The sequence below is a fragment of the Mytilus californianus genome, unplaced genomic scaffold, assembly GCF_021869535.1.
Source record: "Mytilus californianus isolate M0D057914Y unplaced genomic scaffold, xbMytCali1.0.p SCAF_13, whole genome shotgun sequence".
In the NCBI taxonomy this organism is placed as follows: domain Eukaryota; kingdom Metazoa; phylum Mollusca; class Bivalvia; order Mytilida; family Mytilidae; genus Mytilus; species Mytilus californianus.
Window position 1 is genome coordinate 32802931 of NW_026262615.1, and position 25218 is coordinate 32828148.

General features: G+C 34.0%; 1 protein-coding gene across 1 annotated transcript in view; it reads left to right on the forward strand.

Moving 5' to 3' along the window:
• LOC127723527 (uncharacterized) overlaps nt 1-24435 on the forward strand; it is a 77864-nt gene extending 53429 nt beyond the window's left edge. Inside the window, exon 11 of the mRNA XM_052230167.1 lies at nt 17825-24435. Within this exon, the coding sequence (XP_052086127.1) occupies nt 17825-18042 (218 nt within the window). The 3' untranslated portion in view covers nt 18043-24435. The remainder of the gene's footprint in view (nt 1-17824) is intronic.
• Nucleotides 24436-25218: the final 783 nt, after the last annotated feature.

Genomic DNA, 25218 nt, shown 5'->3' on the forward strand with positions numbered 1-25218 from the left:
ATATTCTTATATGGGACAATAAAACAAATTAAACGAAAATGAGGGGAAGTCCCCTGAGGTAACCCCAACCCCTTCTTTTAGAAAACTTGTAAACGGTCAAGATCCCCACCTCTAAACCATATATATTCTTGTATGGGACAATAGAACAAGTCAAATAAGATATAAGGCGAGTCCCCTGGGTTCATCCCCACCCCTCCTTTTAAAGAACTTGTAAACGGTCAAGATCCCCACCCCTAAACCATATATATTCTTGTATGGGACAATAACACAAATCAAATGAAATATAAGGGAAGTACAGGGGTAATCCCCACCCCTCTTCTTTTTGAAAACTTGTAAACGATCGAGATCCCCGCCCTTAAACCATATATATTCTTATATGGGACAATAAAACAAATCAAACTAAAATGAGGGGAAGTCCTCTGAGGTAACCCCAACCCCCTTCTTTTTGAAAACTTGTAAACGGTCAAGATCCCCACCCTTAAACCATATATATTCTTGTATGGGACAAGAGAACAAGTCAAATAAAATATAAGGCGAGTCCCCTGGGGTCATCCCCACCCCCTCTTTTTAAACAACTTGTAAACGGTCGAGATCCCCACCTCTAAACCATATATGTTCTTGAATGGGACAATACAACATATCAAATGAAAATGAGGGGAAGTCCACTGGGGTAACCCCCACCCCGTTTTTTTTTGAAAACTTGTAAACGGTCAAGATCCCCACTCCAAACCATATATATTCTTGTATGGGACAATAGAACAAATCAAATGAAATATAAGGCAAGTATCCTGTGGACAACCCCACCCCCTCCTGTTAAAGAACTTGAAAACGGTCAAGATCCCCACCCCTAAACCATATATTCTAGCATGAGACAATTTCACAAATCAAATGAAAAATAGGGGAAGTACAGGGGGATCACCCTACTCCCCTTCTTTTTGTAATCTTGAAAACGGTCAAGATCCTCACCCCCGAAACCATATATATTCTTGTATGGGACAATAAAACAAACCAAATGATATAAAAGGCGAGTCCCCATTGGTCATACCTATTCCCTCCTGTTTGAGAACATGTAAACGATCGAGATCCCCACCCTTAAACCATATATATTCTTATATGGGACAATAAAACAAATTAAACGAAAATGAGGGGAAGTCCCCTGAGGTAACCCCAACCCCTTCTTTTTGAAAACTTGTAAACGGTCAAGATCCCCACCTCTAAACCATATATATTCTTGTATGGGACAATAGAACAAGTCAAATAAGATATAAGGCGAGTCCCCTGGGTTTATCCCCAACCCTCCTTTTAAAGAACTTGTAAACGGTCAAGATCCCCACCCCTAAACCATATATATTCTTGTATGGGACAATAACACAAATCAAATGAAATATAAGGGAAGTACAGGGGTAATCCCCACCCCTCTTCTTTTTGAAAACTTGTAAATGATCGAGATCCCCACCCTTAAACCATATATATTCTTATATGGGACAATAAAACAAATTAAACGAAAATGAGGGGAAGTCCCCTGAGGTAACCCCAACCCCCTTCTTTTTGAAAACTTGTAAACGGTCAAGATCCCCACCCCTAAACCATATATATTCTTGTATGGGACAATAGAACAAGTCAAATAAAATATAAGGCGAATCCCCTGGGTTCATCCCCACCCCTCCTTTTAAAGAACTTGTAAACGGTCAAGATCCCCACCCCTAAACCATATATATTCTTGTATGGGACAATAACACAAATCAAATGAAATATAAGGGAAGTACAGGGGTAATTCCCACCCTTTTCTTTTTGTAAACTTGTAAACGATCGAGATCCCCACCCTTAAACCATATATATTCTTATATGGGACAATAAAACAAATCAAACTAAAATGAGGGGAAGTCCACTGAGGTAACCCCAGCCCCCTTCTTTTTGAAAACTTGTAAACGGTCAAGATCCCCATCCTTAAACCATATATATTCTTGTATGGGACAAGAGAACAAGTCAAATAAAATATAAGGCGAGTCCCCTGGGGTCATCCCCACCCCCTTCTTTTAAAGAACTTGTAAACGGTCGAGATCCCCACCCCAAACCATATATATTCTTGTATGGGACAATAGAACAAATCAAATGAAATATAAGGCGAGTCCCCTGTTGTCAACCCCACCCCCTCCTGTTAAAGAACTAGAAAACGGTCAAGATCCCCACCCCTAAACCATATATTCTAGCATGAGACAATTTCACAAATCAAATGAAAAATAGGGGAAGTACAGGGGGATCACCCTACTCCCCTTCTTTTTGAAATCTTGAAAACGGTCAAGATCCTCACCCCCGAAACCATATATATTCTTGTATGGGACAATAAAACAAACCAAATGATATAAAAGGCGAGTCCCCATGGGTCATACCTATTCCCTCCTGTTTGAGAACATGTAAACGATCGAGATCCCCACCCTTAAACCATATATATTCTTATATGGGACAATAAAACAAATTAAACGAAAATGAGGGGAAGTCCCCTGAGGTAACCCCAACCCCTTCTTTTAGAAAACTTGTAAACGGTCAAGATCCCCACCTCTAAACCATATGTATTCTTGTATGGGACAATAGAACAAGTCAAATAAGATATAAGGCGAGTCCCCTGGGTTCATCCCCACCCCTCCTTTTAAAGAACTTGTAAACGGTCAAGATCCCCACCCCTAAACCATATATATTCTTGTATGGGACAATAACACAAATCAAATGAAATATAAGGGAAGTACAGGGGTAATCCCCACCCCTCTTCTTTTTGAAAACTTGTAAACGATCGAGATCCCCACCCTTAAACCATATATATTCTTATATGGGACAATAAAACAAATTAAACGAAAATGAGGGGAAGTCCCCTGAGGTAACCCCAACCCCCTTCTTTTTGAAAACTTGTAAACGGTCAAGATCCCCACCCTTAAACCATATATATTCTTGTATGGGACAAGAGAACAAGTCAAATAAAATATAAGGCGAGTCTCCTGGGGTCATCCCCACCCCCTCCTTTTAAAGAACTTGTAAACGGTCGAGATCCCCACCTCTAAACCATATATGTTCTTGAATGGGACAATACAACATATCAAATGAAAATGAGGGGAAGTCCACTGGGGTAACCCCCACCCCGTTTTTTTTTGAAAACTTGTAAACGGTCAAGATCCCCACTCCAAACCATATATATTCTTGTATGGGACAATAGAACAAATCAAATGAAATATAAGGCGAGTCCCCTGTGGACAACCCCACCCCCTCCTGTTAAAGAACTTGAAAACGGTCAAGATCCCCACCCCTAAACCATATATTCTAGCATGAGACAATTTCACAAATCAAATGAAAAATAGGGGAAGTACAGGGGGATCACCCTACTCCCCTTCTTTTTGTAATCTTGAAAACGGTCAAGATCCTCACCCCCGAAACCATATATATTCTTGTATGGGACAATAAAACAAACCAAATGATATAAAAGGCGAGTCCCCTGGGGTCATACCTATTCCCTCCTGTTTCAGAACATGTAAACGATCGATATCCCCACCCTTAAACCATATATATTCTTATATGGGACAATAAAACAAATTAAACGAAAATGAGGGGAAGTCCCCTGAGGTAACCCCAAACCCCTTCTTTTTGAAAACTTGTAAACGGTCAAGATCCCCACCTCTAAACCATATATATTCTTGTATGGGACAATAGAACAAGTCAAATAAGATATAAGGCGAGTCCCCTGGGTTCATCCCAACCCCTCCTTTTAAAGAACTACTAAACGGTCAAGATCCCCACCCCTAAACCATATATATTCTTGTATGGGACAATAACACAAATCAAATGAAATATAAGGGAAGTACAGGGGTAATCCCCACCCCTCTTCTTTTTGAAAACTTGTAAACGATCGAGATCCCCACCCTTAAACCATATATATTCTTATAGGGGACAATAAAACAAATCAAACTAAAATGAGGAGAAGTCTCCTGAGGTAACCCCAACCCCCTTCTTTTTGAAAACTTGTAAACGGTCAAGATCCCCACCCTCAAACCATATATATTCTTGTATGGGACAATAAAACAAATCAAACTAAAATGAGGAGAAGTCCCCTGAGGTAACCCCAACCCCCTTCTTTTTGAAAACTTGTAAACGGTCAAGATCCCCACCCTTAAACCATATATATTCTTGTATGGGACGAGAGAACAAGTCAAATAAAATATAAGGCGAGTCCCCTGGGGTCATCCCCATCCCTTCCTTTTAAAGAACTTGTAAACGGTCGAGATCCCCACCTCTAAACCATATATATTCTTGAATGGGACAATACAACATATCAAATGAAAATGAGGGGAAGTCCAATTGGGTAATCCCCACCCCCTTTTTTTTTTAAACTTGTAAACGGTCAAGATCCTCACTCCAAACCATATATATTCTTGTATGGGACAATAGAACAAATCAAATGAAATATAAGGCAAGTCCCCTGTGGACAATCCCACCCCCTCCTGTTAAAGAACTTGAAAACGGTCAAGATCCCCACCCCTTAACCATATATTCTAGCATGAGACAATTTCACAAATCAAATGAAAAATAGGGGAAGTACAGGGGGATCACCCTACCCCCTTTCTTTTTGAAATCTTGTAAACGGTCAAGATTATCACCCCCGAAACCATATATATTCTTGTATGGGACAATAAAACAAACCAAATGATATAAAAGGCGAGTCCCCTAGGGTCATACCTATTCCATCCTGTTTGAGAACATGTAAACGATCGTGATCCCCACCCTTAAACCATATATATTCATATATGGGACAATAGAACAAATCAAACGCAAATGAGGGGAAGTCCCCTGAGGTAACCCCAACTCCCTTCTTTTTCAAAACTTGTAAACGGTCAAGATCCCCACCCTAAAACCATATATATTCTTGTATGGGACAAAAGAACAAGTCAAATAAAATATAAGGCGTGTCCCCTGGGGTCATCCCCACCCCCTCCTTTTAAAGAACTTGTAAACGGTCAAGATCCCCACCCCTAAACCATATATATTCTTGTATGGGACAATATAACAAGTCAAATAAAAAAGAAGGCGAATCCCCTGGGGTCATCCCCACCCCCTCCTTTTAAAGAACTTGTAAACGGTCAAGATCCCACCCCTAAACCATATATATTCTTGTATGGGACTATAACCCAAATCAAATGAAATATAGGGGAAGTACAGCGGATAACACCCACCCCTCTTCTTTTTGAAAACTTGTAAACGATCGAGATCCCCACCCTTAAACCATATATATTCTTATATGGGACAATAAAACAAATCAAACGAAAATGAGGGGAAGTCCCCTGAGGTAACCCCAACCTCCTTCTTTTTGAAAACTTGTAAACGGTCAAGATCCCCACCCTCAAACCATATATATTCTTGTATGGGACAATAAAACATATCAAATGAAAATGAGGGGAAGTCCACTGGGGTAACCCCCACCCCCCTTCTTTTTGAAAACTTGTAAACGGTCAAGATCCCCACCCCAAACCATATATTCTTGTATGGGATAATAGAACAAATCAAATGAAATATAAGGCGAGTCCCCTGTGGTCAACCCTACCCCCTCCTGTTAAAGAACTTGAAAACGGTCAAGATCCCCACCTCTAAACCATATATTCTAGCATGAGACAATTACACAAATCAAATGAAAAATAGGGGAAGTACAGGGGGATCACCCTATCCCCTTCTTTTAAAGAACTTGTAAACGGTCAAGATCCCACCCCTAAACCATATATATTCTTGTATGGGACAATAACACAAATCAAATGAAATATAGAGGAAGTACAGGGGGTAACACCCACCCCTCTTCTTTTTGAAAACTTGTAAACGATCGAGATCCCCACCCTTAAACCATATATATTCTTACATGGGACAATAAAACAAATCAAACGAAAATGAGGGGAAGTCCCCTGAGGTAACCCCAACCCCCTTCTTTTTGAAAACTTGTAAACGGTCAAGATCCCTACCCTCAAACCATATATATTCTTGTATGGGACAAAAGAACAAGTCAAATAAAATATAAGGCGAGTCCCCTGGGGTCATCCCCACCTCCTCCTTTTAAAGAACTTGTAAACGGTCGAGATCCCCACCTCTAAACCATATATATCCTTTGTATGGGACAATTAAACATATCAAATGAAAATGAGGGGAAGTCCACTGGGGTAACCCCCACCCCCCTTCTTTTTGAAAACTTGTAAACGGTCAAGATCCCCACCCCAAACCATATATTCTTGTATGGGACAATAGAACAAATCAAATGAAATATAAGGCGAGTCCCCTGTGGTCAACCCTACCCCCTCCTGTTAAAGAACTTGAAAACGGTCAAGATCCTCACCCCTAAACCATATATTCTAGCATGAGACAATTACACAAATCAAATGAAAAATAGGGGAAGTACAGGGGGATCACCCTACCCCCTTCTTTTTGAAATCTTGTAAATGGTCAAAATCCTCACCCCCAAAACCATATATATTCTTGTATGTGACAATAAAACAAATCAAACGAAAATGAGGGGAAGTCCCTTGAGGTAACCCCAATCCCCTTCTTTTTGAAAACTTGTAAACGGTCAAGATCCCTACCCTCAAACCATATATATTCTTGTATGGGACAATAGAACAAGTCAAATAAAATATAAGGCAAGTCCACTGGGGTCATCCCCATCCCCTCCTTTTAAAGAACTTGTAAACGGTCAAGATCCTCACCCCTAAACCATATATATTCTTGTATGGGACAATAACACAAATCAAATGAAATATAGGGGAAGTACAGGGGGTAACCCCCACCCCTCTTCTTTTTGAAAACTTGTAAACGGGCGAGATCCTCACCCCAAAACCATATATATTCTTGAATGGGACAATAAAACAAATCAAATGAAATTGAGGGGAAGTATCCTGGGGTAACCCCCACCCCCTTCTTTTTGAAAACTTATAAACGGTCAAGATCCCCTCCCCGAAACCATATATATTCTGGTACGGGACAATTAAACAAATCAATGAAATATAAGGCGAGTCCCCTGGGGTCATACCCACCCCCTATCCTGTTTAGGAACTTGTAAACGGTTGAGATCCACACCACTAAACCATATATATTCTTGTATGGGACAAAAAACAAATCATATGAAATAAAGGGCGAGTCCCCTAGGGATCACACACCTCCCCCTTCCCTTTTTGAGAACTTGTAAACGGTCGAGATATCCACCCCTAAACCATATATATTCCTGTTCGTAATTTCAAGAAGATTTGAATGACATACAGTGTCAATCCATAGGCGTCACTTATGCATATCGAAAACCAATTTGTACTGGACTTTGCCTAATGTCAGGCGACCATGAGAATGACAATTATTGGAGCTTTGTTTAGGAGACTTCGTAACAGCATCCTGTTACACTTATTTCATGTTACTGATAAGTTTTAAAGATTTTGAAAAGACATTGTAATTTTCTGAATGCTATATATATATTTTTTTAATGAAGTAAACTCCTTTAAAAACTAAGTTTATATTGTCTGTCAATAAACATCTATTTAGATTTCTGATTTTGGGTTTCGTTTTCAAGTTGGTCTAAATCGGAGTCCAAAATTAAACTGTGTTTGATTTCAACATCAATTGAATATATACAGGATTCTTTGAAATGCTTAATCTAAACCTGTATTTCTTTTCATTATCAATAAGATAATACCACATTGAGGTCCAAAGGGTCCTAACTTAAACTTTTGTTTAATTTCATCAAAAATTGAATTCTTTGGTTCTTTGATATGCAGATTCTAACAATGTTTGAGTGTAAAATCATATTTAATTTTAGAGAACTTAGTCATCACTGGTTGTTGTTATTATATTATTGATTATAATTTGAAAAATTGCATCATATCTAATTATAGAGAACTATTTATCCAGTTTGAGTTATTTCCCTTTGCACAGAAAAAAATATGGATAAAAGTAACCTGTGTTTCATTTCAACATAAATTGAATATATATAGGGTTCTTTCAAATGCTTAATCAAAACCTGTACTTAAATATTAGATTTTTTGGCCCAGTTTTCAAGTTAGTCCAAATCATGTATTGCGAGATTTTGGATTGTGGGCTCCTTTATCAAATTGGTCCACATTGAGGCCCAAAGGGTCCTAAATTAAACTTTTGTCTGATTTCATCAAAAATTGAATTCTTGGGGTTCTTTGATATGCTGATTCTAATATGTACGTAGATTTTGGATATTGGACCATAATAGGTATTTAAATGTCCAATTTCAAATATTTCAGTTCTTTGACCACATTCATTTTGTGTCATAAACCTATGCTGTTTCAAATATTCAATCACAATCCAAATTCAGAGCTGTTTTAAACTTAAATGTAGTGTCCATACTTGCTCAACAAATCCGGTTTGCTGTCACTCTGACAGCCTCTTGTTAAAAACAAAGTTATTTTTTAAAGAATATAATTATAGTACATGTAACATTAAATATATTTGCAAAAACTCTCAATCAGAAAATCATTTTTTTTCTCCTCCCTGATCGGAATATTCTTTTTAGTAAAAAAAAACATAATCCCCTCTCGTTGTCTTGTTCAAAGCAAGAAGAAAGCCATTTGCGGATGTCATAAAAACGGATGCATTAAAATATCAAGGTTATTATGAAAGGAATTTTAGATTGAGGAATATGTATGGAAAGGATAGAGAAGTCAAATGTCTTACACTTTTGTTCAGGAAGGGATTTAAATTATATTTACCCTAACAGATCTTTTGAATATTGTAGACTCCACATCTGATACACACCACAGCTAGAATTGATTTTTATTGTTGTTGGTTGTCTTTTCTTAGCTTTTAAGCATACAGATGTTTTTTGTAAGAATTGATAAACATATTTTGATATTTATTATCGGTACATAAAAATAAATCTCCTGATTTATATCTTTTCTTGTTACTTACAATTCGAAATGTAACCTTTTAATATATACATGAAACATAAGAAAATAAAGGAATTTAGACACTTTAAAACTAAGAATCACATCGAATGAGATCATATTGGGACAGTCGTCATGGATTTATTTCTTGTTTCGTAAGTCGGTTTTGTATGTTTTTAAGGTTGCAGCCATTTCTGCGAATGTTTAATTATTTTCATTATTTTCATTAATATGCACTTGTTAAAAACATTTGATTGTCTTCCTAGATGTATTTAAAAAGACGTGGCAATTAACAACTTTCGTATGTCAAAGAATATGTGCTTTCGATAGATGAAATAAGTTTGTATAAAGGTTTTCAATACAGAGGCGATATTTATTTTGAATATTACTGCAAATCAAATAAATTTTACACAATAAAACCAGAATAAGTAAATCTCTCCAGATTTTTATTTGTATTTTTGAAAGCGACTGATCAAAATAATTTCATCTAATACATGGTTGTGTACGCTACAAAAATGAAATGGTTTCCCCTTACATAATGTATATATAACTAATAAAAATTAAATACTGTGACCAAGACTGAATAATGATTGTAAATTTAATTTAAGAAAATATATATATATATATATTAGTATGAATAAAAGTATACAATGTATATCCACTTAAAAATAGTTTCATTCTTAGAGAATGCCTATTAAGTTTCAGGAACCATTGAAACCGCAACTACTCATTTTTATGGTGGCGATGTTGAACGTGATCAAAAAGCAAAAGCCATCCCTTTTGATGACGATGAAACATTTGTTAAGAAACCAGATAATAGTGATCATGACAGTCTGTTGTCAAGAGCTGAAGGTGGGGCACCTGAAACTGGATCCAACATATTGTCTGCACAACAACCTCAAGGTAGAGTCGATTTTTATACGACCACAAAATTGTTTGCGTTCGTATTATGTTATGGTGTTGTCTGTGTCTGCGGCTGAAGACATTTTGGTTCGCAGACAATAACTTGAGTAAAAGTGTATGGATCTCTAGGAAATTTTAGCACAAGGTTCCATACCACTAAAAGATAGCTGGGTTTGTTTTTAGGGGGTATTGTTTAAGCGGTTTTGTAATTAGGGGCCACAAAAGATTAGTTTTACTGGTTCATAGAAAATAAGTTGGTTCGCAGACATTAAATTTAATATAAGTGTATGGATCTGTATGAAATTTTAGCACAAGGTTCCATACCACAATAGGAAGGTCGGGATTGATTGTCGTAGCTGTTTTGTAAATAGCGGCCAGAAAGGGACCAAAACAATTATTTGTCTGGTTTTTAGACAATAACTTGAGAATAAGTGTATATATCTCTATTAAATTTTAGCGCTAAGTTCCTAACCACAATTGGAAGATTTGGATTAATTTTGGGGGTTATTGTCATTACTGTTTAGGAATTAGGGGCCAAAAAGGCCGCAACAAAAATAAATATTTGTGCGGTTCACAGACAATAACTTGAGTATAAGTGAATGGCTCTCTATTTAGTTTTAGCACAAGGTTTCATATCACAATAAAAAGATTGGGATCTATTTAAGGGGGTTATCGTCATAGATGTTTAGTAATACGGGTTCAAAAACGGGGTAAAAAAAGCATTTTTCATGTTTCAGGACAATAACTTGTGTATAAGTGTTCAGATTTCTATGAATTTTACCACAAGGTTCCATACTTCAAAAGGAATGCTGCGATTGATTTTTTGGAGGGTCACGGCCCAAACTGATTAATAATTAGGGGTCGAAAAGGGGCCAAAACAATTATTTTTCTGGTTTGCAGGCAGTAACTTTAGTACAAATGATGGATCTATATTAAATGTTAGCACAAGGTTCCATACCACAATAAGAAGGTTGGGGTTTATTCTATGGGTTATCATAGTAGCTGTTTAGGAATTAGGGGCAAAAAAGGGGCTAACAAAAACAATTATTTTTCTGGTTCACAGACAATAACTTGAGTATAAGTGTATGGATCTCTATAAAATTTTAGCACAAGGTTTCTTACAACAATAGGAAGGTTGGGATTTATTTTTGGGGTTATTGTCGAAGTTGTTTAGTAATTAGGGGCCAAAAAGGGATCAAAAACAAGCATTTTTCATGTTTTCGGACAACAATTTGTGTATAAGAGTATGGATCTCTATGAAATTTTACCACAAGGTTCCATACTTCAGGAAAAGGAAAGTTGGAGTTGATTTTGAGGATCATGGTCCAAACCATTTGATAATTAGGGGTCGAAAAGGGGCCAAAAACTAGGATTTTCTGGTTTTTGGATAATAACTGGAGTATAAATCTCGTTACTACTATTTAATTGTTCCACAATGTGTTATACCATAAAATAAAGTTTGGAATTGATTTAAGGGGTTATGACCGTAACGTTTTAGTTGACAGGGGCCAAAAATAATTCTTTTGTAATACTTTGTAAAATTTGCTTATTTCTTTAGCAATTTCAATGGTGTTTAATTCAAAGTCCTGAATTCTTGGGGTTCTTTAATATGCTGAATCTAATTTGGTAATTATCATTTGGATTTTTAATCTGTTTTTGAATTGAATCATATTAAGGTTCAAAGGGTCCAAAATTAAACTTTGTTTGATTTCTTCTAAAATTGAATTATTGGGGTTCTTTGATATGCTGAATCTAACCTTGATTTAGATTTTTATTTTGGGACCTGTCTTCAAATTGGTCCACATCAAGGTCCAAAGGGTCCAAAATTAAATTATTGGTGTTCTTTAAATGTGTGCAATCTAACAGTTTTGAAATTTTGGATTTTGGGCCCGTTTTTCAAACTGGTCCACATTAAGGTCCAAAGTATCTAAAATTAAACTTAGTTTGATGTTAACAAAAAGTAATTCTCGGGAATTTGTGATATGCTGAATCTAAGCATATAATTAAATTTTTGATTTTGGGCACAGTTTTCAAGAAAGTTGAAATTGGGGTCCAAAATTAAACTTCGTATGATTTTAACAAAAAGTGATTAAATAGGGTTCTTTGATATGCTGAGTTTTTAGTGTAAATGTAGATTATAGATTTGATGGTATTGTTATCATATTGGTTTACATTGAGGTCCAAAGGGTCCAAAATTAAACTTTGTTGGATTTCTTCAAAAATTGAGTTCTTGAAGTTCTTTGATATGTTGATTCTAACCATGTATTTAGAATTTGGATATTGGACAATAATAGGTAAATGTCCAATTTTAAAATATTTAAGTACTTAAACCACATTCATTCTGTGCAGAAACTATGCTATATTAAATATTTAACAGACTCTAAATGTATAGTTGTATTGCATAACTAAAAGGAATCTTAAGTTGAATCATAGTTTAAAATAGATTTTGCTGATTCAGATATATTAATTTTAGTGATTTTTGTGCATGCATTTGTTCTATAGGGTCAGTTTTACTGGTTCACAGAAAAATAATAAATTGGTTTGCAGACAATACCTCAAGTATAAGTGTATGGATCTGTATGAAATTTTAGCACAAGGTTCCATACCACAAAAGGAGGGTTAAGATTGATTTTCGGGATTAATTTCGTAGCTGTTTTGTAATTAGGGACCAGAAAGGGGCAAACAAAAATTATTTTTCTGGTTTGAGGACAATAATGTGAGTATAAGTGTATATATCTCTATTAAATTTTAGCACAAGGTCCCACACCACAATGGGAAGGTTGGGATTAATTTTGGGTTTAAAGTCATAGATGTTTAGGAATTAGGGGCCAAAAAGGCCCTAACAAAAACACTTATTTGTCTGGTTCACAGACAATGACTTGAGTATAAGTGTGTGGATTTCTATTAAATTTTAGCACAAGGTTTCACACCACCATAGGAAGGTTGGGATTTATTTTGGGGGTTATTGTTGTATCTGTTTAGTAATTATGGGCCAAAAACAAGTATTTGTCATATTTCCGGACAATACTTTGAGTATAAGAATATGGATCTCTATGAATTTTACCACAAGGTTCCATACTTAAAAAGGAACGTTTGGATTGGATTTTGGGGTCATGGCCCAAAACGTTTAATAATTAAAGACCGAAAAGGAGCAAAAACTAGGATTTTCCGGTTTCTGGACAATAACTTGAAATTAAGTCTATGGATTGCTATCTAATTGTGCCACAAGGTGTTATAGCATAAAGTAAAGTTTGGGATTGATTTTAGAGTTTATGACCGTAACGGTTTAGTTAAAAGGGCCAAAAACAATTCTTTTGTAATTCTTTGTATTAATTGCTTATATTTTAACCAACTTCAATGGGGTTTAATCCAAAGTCTTGAATTCTTGGGGTCCTTTAATATGCTGAATCAAATTGGGTATTTAGAATTTGGATTTTGGGCCCTGTTTTTGAATTGATCCATATTAAGGTCCAAAGGGTCCAAAATTAAACTTTGTTTGATTAAAAAAAAAAGGATTTATTGGAGTTCTTTGATATGTTGAATCTAAGCTGTACTTAGATTTTTGATTTGGGGCACAGTCTTCAAATTGGTCTAAATTGGGGTCCAAATTTAAACTTTGTTTGATTTCAGCAAAAATTGAATTACTGGTGTTCTTTGATATGCCGAATCTAATTGTATATTTACATTTTTAATTTTGGGGCCTGTCTTCAAATTGTCCAAAATTACATTTTGTTTGAAGTTGAAAAAAATGAATTGTTGGGGTTATTTGATATGCTGAATCTAAGCGTGTATTTAGATTTTTGATTTTGGGCACAGTATTCAAGTTGGTCCAAATTGGGGTCCAAAATTAATCTTTGTTTGATTTCATCAAAAATTTAATTTATATTGGCGTTCTTCAATATGCCCAATCCGCCTGTGAATATGTATTTGATTTTAGGAAAAAAATGAATTCTTGTGGGTCTTTGATATACTGATTTTTATGTTCTTAGACTTCATTCTTTCTGTGTCAGAAACCTGTGCTATGTCAAATATTTAATCACAATCCAAATCGTCAAATGTTTAATCACAATGCAAATTAAAAGATGTATTGCACAATTATTAGAAATTAAAAGAAGAATCATATTTAAAAATTGATACAAACATCACATTCTAATTTTATAAATTATGTTATAATATAGTTTGAAATTAACTGTTCATTATTAGCATGATTAGATATTTTAAAAAATGAAGGTAAGTATTATAGATTTTTTGAAGACATTGTATTGATGATGAATAATATTTTAGAAATTGTTTTTTTTTTTCATTTTGTATGCCCCCGCCACCGTCGCGAAGGGACATTAAGTTTTACCCTTGTCCGTCTGTACGTCCGTCCTTACGTCCGTACGTCCAAAAATTGGTTTCCGTTCTCTTACTTTAGTTTGACTGAACTAAATGTTATAAATCTTATACACAATGCTTAATACCACAAAACACAGATCAAATTTGAATTTGGGTGGCGTCACTTTTACCTTTCTAGAGTTATGCCCCTTTACAAAAGGATAAAATTGCTGAATTTTTCGTTTCCGTTCTCTAATTTAAGTTTGCCTCAACCAAATGTTATGAATCTTATACACAATGCTTATTACTACAAAACACAGATCAAGTATGAATTTTTGTGGCGTCCCTTATACCGTTCTAAAGTTATGCCCTTTTACAAATGAAAAAAATTATTGAATTTTTCGTTCCCGTTCTCTTACTTAAGTTTGCCTCGACCAAATGTTATGACACTTATACATAATGCTTATTACTACAAAACTCAGATCAAGTACGAATTTGGGTAGCGCCACTTTAACCGTTCTTAAATTATGTACCTTGATCATTTTATATGTAAACGGGGGCATCATCTGTGTCCCATGAACACATTCCATATTTATTTGGTAAATTGTGTTAAGAACTTCGTGGTAGGTTTGTTTGTTTTTCTGTATACATTGATTTGCAGAATGCTATATATAATTTTTTTTATGAAGTGAACCCCTTTAAAAACTTAGCTAATTTTGTCCATCAATAAATAAATTAATGAAAGTCTTGATGTACTTGGATATGCTGAATCTAATTGTGTACTTAGATTTTGGATATTGGACCTTAATAATCAAATTTAAAAAAAATTCAGTTCTTTTACCACATTCATTATGTGTCAGAAACCAATGATGTGTCAAATATTTTATCACAATCCAAATTCAGAGCTGTATCAAGCTTGAATGATTGTCCAAATTTGTCCCAACTGTTCAGGGTTCGACCTCTGCGGTCGTATCAAGCTGCGCCCTAGCGGAGCTTTTTATTGAATTTATATATGCACTGTTTTGTTTTTGCGTTTCATGTCAATTAACTAGACTACCAATGTATAATGAATCTCATGTTTTATGCATGAAACACATTTTACTTGATACTAGGCAAGAACAACAATTTGTTTGTAGTATGCCAAGTTATCTTGTCAGTTTCATATTTACAACTGTGTTCATTATGAACTAATTCAGTTGAACAGAGCGATGTGTATTTCAGGAGTAACATTTTAATGGATTTTATAGAAATTGTATGGACAGCAAACTATAAGATAAGTGATACACACATAAATAATTCATTAACAAAATATCACCCAAATATATATTGGATAATACAATATTCCATACCAACTGTCTTCCAAGAACACAAATGTGCATGTACAAAACACACACAACAGTTAACAATATATGACTTTGTACAAACACACAATGTGGTTGAAACAAATAGTTCTACTTGCGCACAAATCTTCTATGCCTTTGTCGATCATTGCTAACAAAATAAATAAAAAACAAAACAGAAAAAACATGCACAGTCTTAATATCATTAGTATGACAACTTAATTTAAAAAAGAAAGTACATACGACACCTGAGTATTTGTGAAAACAAGCTCAAATGTGCTAGCATCTACAGGAAGTTGGTTAATTCAACCTCGGCTGTTGGTTCAATATTGCCGCTCAGAAACAAAAACATACAGGTTTCAAAAGTTTTTCTCTTTAAGTTAATTGAAATAAAACCAACGTAAAATCAAAGAATGTCACAACATACAAAACTGGAACCGATTAGAAAGCATTTGCACATTACTGGCAAAATAATCATTAAGAAGGATTGACGTTTCCAGTTTAACATTTTGCATATGCACTTAATGGCCTGCAATCAAGTGTAGTAGGGAAATGTCGTAATGAAACTATCGATTAATACAAATCATTTATATTTGTAGACGACCAAACTGATATCAGATCAAACACTAATAGACCAACAGCAAGGGTAGAAGCTCAGGTTCATGGTAAGTTTTTTGTTTGGATTATGCTTACTTTTGTGTGTGTTTTTTTTTTTTTAAATAACCAACAAAAAACCCATGCAGCATAACTAGCGATAGTCATCAGATGATGGCTACAAGGATATACATGTATATTAACACAATGTCGAATAATATTGAAATAGGACTTTCATGACAAGGCCACATATGATACTTAACACAGGGCATTTGATATCTAAAAGGATTTAAATAGAATAACTAATTTGTTGGAATAAAAGCGATGACGATTTCCTGTATTAGCAAAATATATGTTGAACATTCAGGGACAACTAAGGTATATAACGGTATACATTGTGTAACTTCTGTGTTGATTCTTTCGCTTATTCTTTTCTATTCTCTGTTCTGCAAAAATGACAGTTCATTGCAAACCGTCGAATTTGGCAATGCAGACAGAAGATGCCGGTTTAATCTACCAATGCTCAAAACTCCTTGATATAACTTATCAACATATTATATAGGAGTAATACGACAGATGTCGCATGTGGAGCAAGATCTTTTACCCTTCGTGGGCAACTGAGTTTACAAACGGGTTTATTTTGGTGGGGTTCTTTTTGCTCAGTCTTTAGTTTTCTGTTTTGTGTTTTGTATACTGTTGTTTGTCAGGTTCATTTTCGTTTTTTTTTGCCATGGCGTTGTCAGTTTGTTTTCGACTTATGAACTTGATGTCCCTTTGGTAGCTTTTGCTTTCTTTTTGCCAACTGAGAAATGGGAAATTATAACTTGGAAAATTAAAATCCTCAAATTTGCCATAGACACTAGTTTGAATTCGGTCTGTGTCAATTGCAGGTTAGGATTTGAAGCATACATTGCAGTTCCGGTATTACCTTTTATAACAAGTATATTAGAATATATAAATAGGAACTCTTTACATCGGTTTTTTTAGCTACAAGACAATTTCAATATATCTGAAGGTATCTTTTATCTTTTGTCTGTGAGAAGAGTTAGTTTAAATCTTCTTGAATTGAACTAATAAGAAGTATAGGTGCGAAATTGGTAACCATTGAAATGCCGACTAATTGGTAAAAAAAACATTCCATTACATATATGTTGTTTATTGAAATGGTCAGCATTTTTATGATATCGTCTTCCATCAATTTGATTTAAGAATGTGTTTTCTTTTCGGAGACGTAACTTGGAAATTCGTATAAACGAATCAAATTAGTATACAATAGACACGGTTTAACTAGAAAATTTGGTCGATCTAACAATTTATTGAGACTAAGGATTACTTTGTAATGAAAAATTCAGGTATTCATATAATAACAAAATTGTAATTATCTAGGCGATATTTATTATATTAGGAATCCACATCTGTTTGAAATCAATGGTTGCGTGAAATTAGAGGCATTGTCCAATCCACTATTTGTTGATTCCTCGTCAACATTATTGATTCATCAACAAATTTTAATCAGATACACACGAATGTATTTTCCTTTCCTCTGCTTTAACAGTATACATGTATGACATCAAATGTTAATTTAGCATATTCGTTAGAATTTTAGAATAGTCGAGGTTTTTTTTTAAATATTTAAACAAAATAAGTTTGGAAAACAAAACATTCCTGTGTGTAACAATATTCGGTTGGTTATATAATTGGTTACTGCTAAACGAACAATATCTGATTATTAAGGGCTGACACTATTTTTATTTTCAGCTCAACAATCATCTCTACCTCAACTGCTTACAGTACATCCAGTAAACGATGACTCAGGAAGATTTTTATCGAACGGAGAAACCTCACTGCCTATGCAGTATCATAATGGAAATATTGCTACAAATAGTGCCATGCCTACTGCCCGTCCTAATAGCATGATTGTTGTAGAAAGTGGGAATTTCCCGTCAGATCAATATGATCCAAACAGATCACTATGAGTTTTTTCCCAAGAAAGAAAGCTTAGATGAAAAGAAAAGATGTCGTATCTGCTGATCTTTGCAACATACATCTTATTTAAAGGAAACAACGCAAGCACTCTTATCTGCTACTACTTTACATATACATTTCATATAATACATGTTTCAGGTAGTGACTTTAGGACATATCCATCTATACTGATACTTAAGTTAAAGAGTGTATTTCAAATCAAAACTTAGGAAATTCTTACAAATAATTTTAGTGGAAATCTTAATCCCTTCGAGTGTCTTCCACATTCCACAAGGTTGTCAATTTCATTAACACCTGTAAGCACATTTTTATTTATTCAGTGAGCTGATAAAGGTCATGACCCGTAAACTCATCCAATCATCTTCTGAGATCATCGGCAACCACACGTTGAAAAAAATTTCAATGGGTCCGGAAAGGGTTAAATTGAATTAGAACAGAATTAGAGAAATATATATATATATATCTATGATTTTAACATAAATAGAACATAAATGCTAGACCTAACCAGATTCCTCCAATGAATTTAAGGACTAGGTTAAGGATGCATATCGAAAAGATATACAGGTATACAGCTTGTAGATAACTAGATTAAATTAGAAGCAGGAAATCAAGGCCAGGACCAGTAATCTATTTATAAATGCGTGTCCAATTAATTGTTTATCAAATGCTAAAAAAAAGTCCAGGGATTACTACGTTGCATGTAAATTTTTCCATTGTTTCATAACATACTTGCATGGAATTACTATAGAAAAGCAATTAGATAGGCTTTTACTGCTGTTCCAAATGCAACGGTTTGTATTAGTGAGGCATTTTAATTACCCTAAACAACTATTCTTTATGACTGTCAACAATTAATATATTATAGAGATGCAAAATAGACGTGAAAATAAATTTAAAAAAAAAGTAACATTGAGCTGAATAGAGCAAGACAGTCTTTTTATAGTTTGTCTTTTTTCTGGTTTTGATTAGTGTTGATTATTTATTTAACCTTTAAGACTCCATAGTTTGCTTTTGTGTAGTTCAATTCAAGATGCTCAAATTTTAAAATACCACATGTATTTTACGATGTGTTCAGTTCAAGTACTTGAATGATATTACAGTGTACTATTAAATCAGCATTACATAATTTCATCCATGACCGTCAAAATAAATGATTTTTATACGACCACAGGTAGTATTTTGTTATGGTGTTGTCTGCGTCTGAAGACATTTTGGTTCGCAGACAATAACTTGAGTATAAGTTGTATAAGTTCATGGATGTCTATGAAACTTTAGCACAAGCTTCCATACCAGTAAAGGATGGTTGGGATTGTTTTGGGAGGCTATTGTCTGTGCGGTTTTGTAATTAGGGGCCAAAAAGGTCAGTTTTACTGGTTCATGGAAAATAAATTGGTTCTCAGACAATAACTTTAGTGTAAGTGTATGGATGTGTAAGAAATTTTAGTACAAGGTTCCATACCACAATATGAGGGTTGGGATTCATTTTGGGGGTTATTGTTTTAGCTGTTTTGAAATTAGGGGCCAGAAAGGGGCCAAACACAATTATTTGTCTGGTTTTAAGACAATAACTTGAGTATAAGAGATATTTCTTAGGTCAAAATTTTAACACAAGGTACCATTCCACAATCGGAAGGTTGGGATTAATTTTGGGGGTTATTGTCATAGCTGTTTAGGAATAAGGGGCCAAAAAGTCTTACAAAAACAATTTTTTGGCAGGTTCACAGACAATAACTTGAGTATAAGTGTATGGATCTCTATTAAATTTCAGCACAAGGTTCCATACCACAATAGGAAGGTTGGGATTTATTTTTGGATAATTGTCGTATCTGTTTAGGAATTAGGGGGCCAAAAAGGGGCCAAAAAAAAAAGCATTTTTCATGTTTTAGGACAATAATTGGTGTATAAGAGTATAGATTTCTATGAAATTTTACCACAAGCTTTCATACTTCAAATGGAAAGTTGAGAATGATTTTTGGAGGGTCATGGCCAATACCGTTTAATAATTAGGGGTCAAAAGGGGCCGAAAACAACTATTTTTCTGGTTTGCAGGCAATAACTTGAGTATAAGTGTATGTATTTCTATTCAATTTTAGAACAAGGTTCCATACCGCAAAAGGAAGGTTGGGGTTTATTTTGGAGGTTATTAAAGTAGTTGTTAAGGAATTAGGGGCCAAAAAGGGCCTAACAAAAACAATTATTAGTCTGGTTTACAGGTTCCAGGTTGGGATTTATTTTTGGGGTTATTGTTATAACTGTTTAGTAATTAGGACCAAAGAGGGGTCAAAAACAAGCATTTTTCATGTTTCAGGACACTAATTTGTGTATAAGAGTATGGATTTCTATAAAATTTTACTACAAGATTCCATACTACAAAAGAAATGTTGGTATTGATTTTAAGTGTCATGGTCCAAATTGTTTAATAATAAGGGGCTGAAATAGGGCCAAGAAACTAGGATTTTCTGATTTTTGGACAATAACTTGAGCATAAGTCTATTTATTGCTATTTGACTGTGCCACAAGGTGATATACCATAAAATAAAGTTTGGGATTGATTTAAGGGGTTATGGCCCTATTGGTTTAGTTAAAATGAGCCAAAACCAATACTTTGTATAAATTGATTATTTTTTTAGCAAATTCAATGAGGTTTGATTCAAAAGTCTTGAATTCTGGGAAGTCTTTATTATTTGAATTTTTGGGTCTTTTTTTTAAATGATTTATATTAAGGTCCAAAGGGTTCAAAATTAAACTTTGTTTGATTTCTTTAAAAATTAAATTAATGGTGTTCCTTGTTATGCTGAATCTAACAGTGTATTTTAATTTTGAGGCCTGTCTTCAAATTTGTCCACATTAAGGTCCAAAGTGTCCAAAGTACAACTTTTTTTTTATTTAAAAAAAAATATAATTCTTGGGGTTCTTTGATATGCTGAATCTAAGCGTGTTTATAGATTTTTGATTTGGGCATGGTTGGCCTACACTAAGGTCTAAAGAGTCCAAAATTAAACTTTGTTTGCTTTAAAAAAAAAATGGTTGGGGTTCTTTGATATGCCGAATCTAAGTGGTATTTAGATATTTGGTTTTGGGCACAGTATTCAAGATGATCCAAATTGGGGTCCAGAATTGAACATTGTTTGATTTCATCAAAAATTAAATTGTTTGTGTTATTTGATATGGTCAATCCAACAGGGTTTGAGATTTTTTGATTTTGTGCTTGGTTTTTAAAGTTGGTCCAAATTTGTGTCCAAAATTAAACTTTGTTTGATTTCTTCAAGAATTAAATCATTGGAGTTCTTTAATGTGTGCAATCTAACAGTGTTTTAGATTTTAGATTTTGGGCCCGTTTTTCAAACTGGACCCCATAAAGGTCCAAAGTTTCCAAAATAAAACTTAGTTAGATTTTAACAAAAAATCAAACATTGTGGTTTTTTGATATGCTGAATCCAACCATGTATTTAGAATTTGAATATTGGAGCATAATTGGTAAATGTCCAATTTTAAAATTATTTAAGAACTTATACCACACTCATTCTGTGTCAGCAACTATGCTATTATTACATCTTTGCTCAGAATCTAAATTCAGAGATGTTATTGCACAATTAACAGAAATTTTAAGTAGGGTCATAGTTGAAAATAGATATAACATCATATCTGATTTAGAGAACTATTTTTGTGGTTTACATCACTGGTTCATGGAAATAAATTGATTCACAGACAATAATTTTATTATAAGTGTATGGATGTGTAAGAAATTTTAGCACAAAGTTCCATGCCACAATAGGAGGTTTGGGATATTAAATAGTTAATCAAGCTCTACATTTATAGATTTATTATAGAAATTTTAAATTGAGTCATAGTTTAAAATAGATTTGCTGATTCAGATATATATCAATTGTGGTGATTATTGTGTATGCATTGTGTTCTGTTTAAAGATTGTTAACATGTTTGAATACTTTCTTATGGTTGTATATTCCCTTGGAAATTAAAATAAACCTTCGTCTATCTGTTGAAGTGAAAGTGTAAGTAAATGAAGTTTTTAAATACAATTGTGCCATACATTATGTAATGTTACATCTTAATAAAAAAAAATGTTATTTTTAGATAAACTATTTTTATAAAAGGATATATTTCATTACAATACATTGTGTAGATAAAGTTGTTTACACTGATAGAAAAGTTGAAGATATTATTTTGGACAAATGAAAGAAAAAATATTGGAACTATTGATTATATATATAAAGTTTGATTACACTAAGTGTTTTTATATGATCTAAAATTTCTTTGCCTTCTTTAATTTTTGTTGTTGTTTGTTTTCCAGTATCATAATTGTTAAATACCATGCCCAGACTGAAAAGAAAATCTACATTAATGATAAGAAATGATCGTAAAATCAATTACACAATTATAATTGGAGTGACAGATTTATTTGAAAATTTTGTGTTTCTTAGGTGTTGTTGATGATAAGCTCTGTGGGACAAATAGATCTAGTTTGAAATTTACTGTTCATTATTAGACATTTTGAAGATGATTACAGATAAGTTTTATAGATTTTTTAAAGACATTATATTAAAGATAAATGATAACATTATTTTGGAAATTAATTTTTTCTTTTCTTTGGTAAATTGTTTGAATAATTTTGTGGTAGGTTTGTTTGTTATTTTGTATAAACCAATTTTCTGAATGCTATATACATTTCAATGCCCCCACGGTAGCGGAGAGGGCATTAAGTTTTACCCTTGTCCGTCTGCACGTCCGTCCGTACGTCCAAAATTGGTTTTCGTTCTCTAACTTTAGTTTGTCTAAAATACTATGAAACTTTTACACAATGCTGATTATCACAATACACAGATCAAATTTGAATTTGGGTGGCGTCACTTTCACCGTTCTAGATTTATGCCCCTTTACAACTGGAAAAATTGCAGAATTTTTTGTTTCCGATCTCTAACTTTAGTTTGCCTCCACAAAATGTTATGAATCTTATACACAATGCTTTTTACTGCAAAACACAGATCCAGTTTGAATATTGGTGGCGTCACTTTTACCGTTCTAGAGTTATGCCCCTTTACAAATGAAAAAAATCAGCGTTTCCGTTCTCTAACTTTAGTTTGCCTCAACCAAATATTATGAAACTTTTACACAATGCTTATAATACCACAAAACACAGATCAAGTTTGCTGAATTTTTCGTTTCCGTTCTCTAACTTAAGTTTGCCTCAACCAAACGTTATGAAACTTATGCACAATGCTGATTACCACAAAACACAGATCAAGTGAATATTGGTGGCGTCACTTTTACCGTTCTAGAGTTGTGCCCCTTTACAAATGGTAAAATGCTGAATTTTTCGTTTCCGTTCTCTAACGTAAGTTTGCCTCAACACAATGTTATGAAACTTATACACCACAATGCTTATTACTTTAAAACTCTGATAGAGTACAAATTTGGGTAGCGTCACTTTCATTGTTCTTGAGTTATGTCCCTTTATAACGTTATATGCAAGCGGTGGCATCATCTGTGTCCCATGGACACATTCCCCATTTATTTATTTTTTTATTTTGATGAAGCGAACTCTTTTAAAAACTAAGCTTATATAGTCTGTTAATAAACATGTATTTAGATTTTTGATTTTTGGCCCCGTTTTCAAGTTGATCCAAATCTGGGTCCAAAATTAAATTGTGTTTGACTTCAACATACATTGAATATATAAGGGGTTCTTTGAAATGCTGAATCTAAACCTGTATTTAAATTTGGATTTTTGGGGTCAGTTTTCAAGTTGATCCAAATCAGGGTCCAAAATTAAACTTTGTTTAGTTTCAACACAAGTTGGAGATAAAGGGTTCAAACCATGTATTTAGAATTTGGATGTTGGTCTCAGTTATCAAATTGGTCCTCATTGAGGTCCAAAGGGTCTTAACTAAAACTAATGTTGGTTTTTTTTTCATCAAAAATTGAATTCTTGAGGTTCTTTTATATGCTGATTCTAACCATGTACTTAGATTTTTGATATTGGACCATAAAAGGTAAATGTCCAATTTCAAATTTTTCAGTTCTTTGACCATATTCATTTTGTGTCACAAACCTATGCTGTATGAAATATTCAATCACAATCAAAATTAGAGCTGTTTTAACTTAAATGTTGTGTCCATACTTGCCCCAACTGTTCAAGGTTCGACCTCTGCGGTTGTATCAAGCTGCAACCAGTGGAGCATTTGATTTTTTATGTTTATATCCATTTTATGCATACATTATGTGAAATTATTCGAGCATTATAATTTGTGATACAAGATTTTATTGACTTTTGTTTTCTTAATGTCTTAGAATGTGTATTATCATAATATACATATGCTGGGTTTTTTTTGTTGCTTATTCGAAAAATAAATATATTTAGCCTAGTTAAATGCTTTTTATAAGATAGACTTTCCTCAAAGTACATTGAGTCTTAAACTTGTCAATGAGTCTTCCTAAATCAATTTGCATGACACGCGTTTCTTAGTTAATGTTCATCCTTTCTTCTTGGAACGAAAAGGTTTGATAGCAAACAAAAACAACAAAACAATAATAGTGAAATGAAGGCGACAGTATTTTACCGAATTTCAAATCTCGTAAATCGATCAAGAAGAGGGAAATTTAGGTAACAAACACAAAATGAAGGAATCGCATGACATTCAAAAGGAACCAGACTAGGTGCGCCATCTGCCATTCAAATTTAAATTCAAATTCATTCAAAATGTCACAATCAGGAATTGGACACAACTGGTGTCGTATAGTTCAACCAATTCATGATGATGACTCTAAACTTTTGTAGTGTCTATTTAAGTCGTTCCTTGACATAACTCGGTTAAAGCAGTTTGTATACGGCCGGAAATATTTGCGTTTGTATTATGCTATGGCGATGTCTGCGTCGTCGTCCGAATACATTTGTCGTTCATAGACAAAATGGTTCGCAGAAATTTTAGCACAAGGTTCCATACCACAATAAGAAGGTTCGAATTGATTTTGGGGGTTATTGTCGTAGCTGTATAGTAAATAAGGGTAAAATAGGGACCAAAAACAAGCATTTTACTGGTTCGCAGACAATAACTTGAGTATAAGCATATAGGATTGATTTTGGGTTTTATTGTCGTAGCTGTTTAGTTATTAGGGGCCAAAAACAAGCATTTTTTCTTGTTTCAGGA